A 7,051-nucleotide genomic window follows, 5' to 3' on the forward strand; every position below is an offset into this window, starting at 1 on the left:
TAATTATAACTGTGCTAACACTTTATTTTATAGGGTAATATAATTTACATTTTATCTCGGACTAACTCTTTCTTGCAGGAGAGGGATCTTCTGGAGAAAAGTGGTATAGCCACCCAGAAGGAATCCGGACGCCCGAAATGCAAGTTTTATCCCCATCGCGCTTCGCCACATAGAGCTTCAAGGCTGGCTGGGCTACGTCACACTCCAGGCGCCCAAAAGGGATTCGGGCGCCCGGAGCATCCTATATAAGGAGGGTGTGCCCTAGAGCAAAGAACATCTCAGAACAAGATCTTCCAATGCTTGCTCTTCTGTGCTATGCTCCTGCGACTCTGCAAGGCTTCTCTGACAAGTGCTGTTTTTCTTTTCCTTATTATTGTCAGTATTGTTTATTTATTAGCATTCCTATAATTTAGACTGTGTAATCATCTTTTCGAATTGCTAGTGAATTGCCCAACAAAAGCACTCAACGAGTGCGAGCCTTGGAGTAGGAGTCGACAAAGGCTCCGAACCAAATAAAACGACTCTTGTTAACTTTGATTATTTTATTCTTCCGTTGTGCATTCGACTCGAGTTTTTACAATATTTTTTATTCACTATTTACCCCCTTCCTCCTCTAGCGAATTCATTGATCCAACAAAAGAAATGAGGAAAATTAATTAATAAAATAGGGTAAAATAATATCTACCTCTTTTAGTGGTATATATTTGGACATTTCCCTTCTGTTTTGAATTTATCTTTTTAATGTTCAATCTTTAATTAATTAAATTTGGAACACAATATTTAAACTCAGAAAATCAATTTTTAAATCGTGAAGGGAAATTTTTTATCTTTTTTATATCCTTTTTTTTTGAGCCTGATATGGGGAGATAACAGGCTTAAGTTGGCCAGATCTCCCATAATAGGTTTGAGAAAATATAAAAAAAAAGAGATTTTTTTTTTCAAAATTTTTTAACCACCACTAGGAATACCGAAAACAATAATGGGTCAAATCAGACTTTTCTAGCTCTATCTGTGGGGTTTGACATAAAATTAGTCCAATCGGACCGAAACTCACTAATGGACTTAGATAGGTCCGATTGAGCCCATTTCATATCTCGTAGATTTTTAAGGCGGCAAAGAGTCAAAAGGTACTATCCATTGTTTGTTTTGACTTTTCGAAAGGTGTTAAATATAAATAGAACAATCGGCAAAAAAAAAAAATCTCAATGTGGTTATGATATAATTCCATATTAGGCCCAACGTGGGCATGATATGATATTTTTTAGTTGATTATTCTAAAAATATTTTAACACTATGCGAAGTCAAAATAAGCAATAGATAGCCCTGTTTGACTCCTTGTAAAATTAAAAATCCATATGACCTTAAATGAGTCCAATCGAACATGTCTAGATCCATTAGTGGATTCTGACCGAAATTCACTAATGAACCTATATAGGTACGATTGGACCCATTTTAGGTCTTATAGATTTTTGAGGCTGAATGTGAAAGGAGTCAAACAGTATTATCCATTATTTATTTTGATTTATCAGGAGTGTTGAAATATTTTTAGAAGAATCAGCTAAAGAATCGATTTTTCAGGAGGTTTTTTAAGTTCACATTATCATGCATACAAAAGAGAGAAAAGAGAAAATAGGAGAGAAAAGAGAAGAGATGTTATGTGCATAGGAGGAAAGAAAAAAAGAGAAATGACAGAAAAAATTTTTTTTTGAAAAGATAGAATAAGAAGAGGACTATAAAAAGATACTCTCTTGGATAAATACCAAAATAATTTACATTTTTTAATAAATTTGAAAATATAAGTACATCTATTATCGAATAATTAATGAATATTTACCTTCTAATGCACAACCAATTATTTATTTTAAAGGAAAACTTTATAATGGATTAGAAAGTTATCATCTGATGACAAATTGACTTTTTCTTATTGGCATTTTAATATTTATAATTAATCATATAGTTATCCAAACGTACAATATAGGGAACAAACTTGATGGTGATGTTGAGAAATCAGGCAAGAGACAGTTGGTTAAGACCAGTGGTTGTGGCTTAGTTAAAAACCTTCTCTGGAAGACTGGAACCTCTTCTTTGAAAATATTCTTATAAATAATATTTTTATACAAATAACTGCAAAAAGAAAATTACTTTTGATACTTTATATTTCCCTTTTATATATATATATAATATTTTTACACACACAGAAAAACAGAGTAAAACTTGAAGACGCAAATCTGCTTGGTTTCATCAAAAAAAAAAAAAAAGGGTCACTTTTCTTCTAAAGCTTCAGGCAACAGCTGGCCTGTACGTGGCCGGCGTACTCATCCGGCACCGCCACCCTCCTCCACGGCGTCGCCACCTTCGTCCCCTCTCTCGTCTCCGCAACGTACACTGCGTGGGTTCCGCCGTGCTTATCCGACCCCATGACTATCAGGCTTTGCTCCCACGCCACCAGATGCGGCGCCATCCGCACGTCCGCCGGCACCTCCGCCACCTTTCGCCAGGCGCAGCCGCTCTCCTGCGTCAAGCCCGCCACCGTCACGTCCCCTTCGGGTTGACACGCATACAGATGCCCGTCGTCGCCCATCGCACATGCCCGCGGGCACACTCTCGCTTCCAACTTGCCGTCCTCCACAGCGCCCCAACGCCAGGCGCCGACGTCGAACGCTTCCAGGCTCCGCCAGAAACATCCTTGCGCCTCCGTCGGGTAGCCTCCGAGAACGAGGAAGACGCCGCCGCCGCCGCGGCGCATGAAGACCCCCCCCCGGCACTCGTCCCGCTCCTGCGCCATATCCGGCATATGCGTCCACGCGTCCACCACAACGTCGTACGTCATCGCCGACCGCAGCGCGTTCTTCTCCTCGTCATGCCCGCCGGCGACGAACACCGTCCGGAGCTCAGCCGATGCGGCGCAGGCAAAGAAGGACCTCCTCGGACCGGGCATCGGCGCACCTTCTCGCCACGAACCGATCGCAAAGTCGTAGACGTGGACGCCACCGGAGGCAGCCCACGTTTCAGGGTCCCACCCGCCGAGCACCACCAGCTCCCGTCCCACGGAGGCGATTTGGCAGAACAGGGGAAGGCCGCGGGGAAGGGATGGGATGGGGGGGAGGCGCCTCCACGCGCCGGAGCAGGGGTCGAAGAGTACGAGGCGGTAGGTAGCGCCCGAGGCCGCGTACTTGGAGGCGGGGCCAGAGGCAGCCCGCGCGAGCGGCGGCTCGGCCTGGGCGAGGGCGACGACCGACCGGGCGAAGCCGGCGGCATGCCTCAGCCGGTGGAAGAGGGGGGAGCGGAGCTCGAACTGCCAGTGGCGGCAGACGGAACCGAGTGCCGGAAAAGCATGGAAAGGGACGCGGATGAGGCACTCCCGCGCTATCTCGTCGGGAAGCCCCGGAATGAGCTCACAGTCCATTAAAAAACCACTTTGAGAAATAACTAGAGCGTAAATTGATGGGAACTGGGATCGCAGAAGCGGCGTTATATAGTTGGATTTGGGAATCGGATTGGATCGGGAGCCTAGCGTTGCGTCAGGGCAGGGGAGGAGACCGCGGCCCGTCGGAGAAGTCCACAGCAAAGGACTGAACGTGGAGCGACTCGTGGTTGTGGCTCGCCGTTGGTTCATTTATTTTAAAATCGTACCTCAATCCATCGAGTGGTGTAGACGTTGACGTTGACGTTTACTCCGGCTAATGGTTAGTCAACTGCTTGCTGGTGAGCTTCTAATGGTTGGAGACTGGATTTACATTAGTGCAAACAGGATAAGACCATGACAGGAACGCCCTCGAATGTAAGAGGATAATACCGCAGCACGGCGGATGTTATTTTAAGATGATGTGAGAGGATTCTTATCTTATCTTTGTCTCAGGTCCGTCCAATCCACGCCGCTGTCAGTTTTATGCAGCCGCCGTAATTGAAAGGAGAGCAGAGTGACTCCCCGTTGATCCATTCACAGACAAGATACAAATACATAGCTCATTGAGTTTTGGGGCCGTGTAGGCTCGCGCAGTGCTCGCGGCCCATAGATTGCTTTTTAGTTTTTCATAATTCAACTACCGTTCATTCTGCCTCGTAAAAATAATAGAAAATTGGCTTCCGCGACATGACCAGAGGGTGGAACCGAACCTAGCTAGAATTAGTCAAAAGAAGACAAGAAGTGTTGAGCCCACTTAATCGGGTCACGCTGATGGCTCCTGCGGGACTGTCGGGGCGGTGCGATGCTCAACGAGAAGAAAACAGAGGCAAGAGTCTCAAGGCCAGGCGTGACGACGCAGAGATTGGCATTATTTAACTGCAACTGCGTGTGGGACGGCACCTTAAACGACGAGTCGATTGGGACACCGGCAGCGTACGGCGCGCTGCGCAATGCACAGTGCGCAGGCACAGAAGGCACGCGCGTCGTGCAATGTGACATTGGATTCCCCTCTCCCCTCTTCTCGTCGTAGATGTAATGTACGATTCTTTTTACTAAAACAGGTTCTGACTCTATTTTATGGAGGATAAAGCCCTGGTGACTTTAGATGCTAATAACCTCGAATAAATAGAATATGGGTAGATATTCTTTATACTTAAATAAATAGATTGAGAACTTTGGATTCAGGTCTCTCTATTGAAGGTACATCTTGTTAAATTCTGCTACTCATTAATCAACGCCTGCAATCACTGCACTTGACCTGTGGCACGCTGAAGCAGAGGCAGATCATGAGCTCATCGTGACAATAGACAACGAAAGAGAGAGAAGCAGCAGAAAAAACAAGAAAGGTGAAGTTTTTAGTCTAGATACACTGAATTACTTGGCTGTGATCTAAATGAAGCTAATGATACAATTCAGACTTTATGTTTAATTGTTTTTTTTTTATCTAATTGTGTTCCAGATGAAAATTTCACTTTAAAGATTGTGAGGAAAAAAGACCAAAAGTTAGCTATACTAAGTCGGGTACTTGTTCCTGAAAAGCGAGGTAAAAGCAAAAGTAGAACAGCAAAGAACAGTGAGAATGATGATAAGTCGTGTGAAAAATTTAAGTCGATGATGATCATAAAAGACTTCAATGGGTTGCAATTATATATAGTTAACGATGATCGTGTCATTATTAATATAGGAATATAATATCAATCTTACATATCAGGAGATTGGGTTGTAGACTCTAATATTTGCTCCATAAATAATGTAGAAGTCATGGAATTAAGTTTGAGAAGTCAGTGCCAAAAACTTCTCAATAAAATGGAATATTCCAAAGAGGTTGAATTAAACAATCAATGAAAGGATTAGGTTTATGCTCTCTCATGCAAAGTGAACAAAGTCTTTTTGGTGAGGCAATAAGAATAGTTATTGATTTGATAAATTTATCTCCTTCAGTTCTTTTGGATGAAGACGCATCGAAAAAGAGTTTAGACAGGAAAAAAAATCTCTTATGATTATATAAGAGTTTTGGGTTGCAAGACATCTATACATCTTCCTAAAGATTAGAGAGATCTAAGTTTTGACAAAAAGATAAAACAATGAATCTTATTAGGTATTGAAACGGTGCATGAGAAGGAGGTCAGGCGGATGACGTGGTCAAAGGTCAAGCCCATAGGATGGTCAGAAGTCTATCCCCTGTGGAGGTTAGAAGTTAAGCTTGCGTGACCATGGTCAAAGTCTTAGTTGATGGGGCAATCAAAAGATAAGATTACAAGTTGCACAAGATCCAACATCGATGGCAATTAAGGGCGGGGCGCATAGACCAGGTAAAGGCGGTGAAGGAAAGGCCTCTGGCATAGAACAGACTTGGCGTACAAGTCGGGACGTACGAGTCAGGGATTATAGAGGATAGAAGCAGGTCGGAATACAGACCTGGCGTACAGGTCGGAACATACAAGCCATGGATAATAGCAGATAGAAGCAGGTCGGAATACAGACCTGGCGTACAGGTCGGGACGTACGAGCCAGGGATTACAGAGGACAGAAGCAGGTCGGAATATAGATCTGGCGTATAGGTCGGAACGTACAAGCCATGGATAATAGCAGATAGCAGCAGGTCAGAATACAGACCTGGCGTACAGGTCAGAATGTATAAGCCATGAATAATAGCAGACGGAAGCAGGTCGGAATACAGACCTGGCGTACAGGTCGGGACCTACGAGCCAGGGATTACAGAGGACAAAAACAAGTCGGAATACAGACCTGCGTACAGGTCGGAACGTACAAGTCATGGATAATAGCAGATAGAAGCAGGTCGGAATACAGACTTGACGTACAGGTTGGAACGTACGAGCCAGGGAGTACAGAGGACAGAAGCAGGTCGGAATACAGACCTGACGTACAGGTCGGAACATACAAGCCATGGATAATAGTAGACAGAAGCAGGTCGGAATACAGACCTGGCGTACAGGTCGGAACATACAAGCCATGGATAACAGTAGACAGAAGCAGGTCGGAATACAGACCTGGCGTACCGGTCGGAACGTACAAGCCATAGATAATAACAGATAGAAGCAGGTCAGAATACAGACCTGGCGTACAGGTCAGAACGTACAAGCTAGGGATTACAAAGGACAGAAGCAGGTCAGAATATAGACCTGGCGTATAGGTCGGAACGTACGAGCCAAGGATTACAGAGGACAGAAGTAGGTCGGAATACAGATTGGGCGTACAGGTCGGAACGTACAAGCCATGGATAATAGCAGACAGAAGCAGGTCGATATGCAGACCGAGCGTACAGGTCGGGAGTGTGCTTACCTCGGATGCAGGTCGGGACTTATATACTCCTGCCATTGGATAAAGGGATCAAAGAGTACAGGTTGGAACTCAGGATAAGCGGAAGCAGACCGATGCATACATGATACTTGGAGCGATGAAATGTGCAGGGCGGGATGTGCCAGCTAAAGGTACAGGTCAGGATTAATACCCTCATGGTCCAAGATCAGCAGAATTGGATGCAGGTATACAGGTCAGGTTGGATAAAGTCAAATGTACAACTTTAGAGTCGGGTACACAGAACCGAACTAGGGTCGGGAGGCGATACCAGATCGAGGTTAGCAAGATATCAGATCGGGTTTAGCAAGTGTAAAGACCCATCTT

The 7,051-nt window shown here is 44.5% G+C and overlaps 1 protein-coding gene across 1 annotated transcript; it reads right to left on the reverse strand.

Moving 5' to 3' along the window:
- Positions 1-2,125: 2,125 nt before the first annotated feature.
- Positions 2,126-3,791, reverse strand: LOC122000742 (F-box/kelch-repeat protein At1g80440-like). Its single transcript, XM_042555184.1, has one exon. The coding sequence runs from the start codon at positions 3,614-3,616 to the stop codon at positions 2,273-2,275; it is 1,344 nt and encodes a 447-aa protein (XP_042411118.1). The 5' UTR covers positions 3,617-3,791; the 3' UTR covers positions 2,126-2,272.
- Between the last annotated feature and the right edge of the window lie 3,260 nt (positions 3,792-7,051).

This window comes from Zingiber officinale, chromosome 7A (genome assembly GCF_018446385.1).
Source record: "Zingiber officinale cultivar Zhangliang chromosome 7A, Zo_v1.1, whole genome shotgun sequence".
Lineage (NCBI taxonomy): Eukaryota > Viridiplantae > Streptophyta > Magnoliopsida > Zingiberales > Zingiberaceae > Zingiber > Zingiber officinale.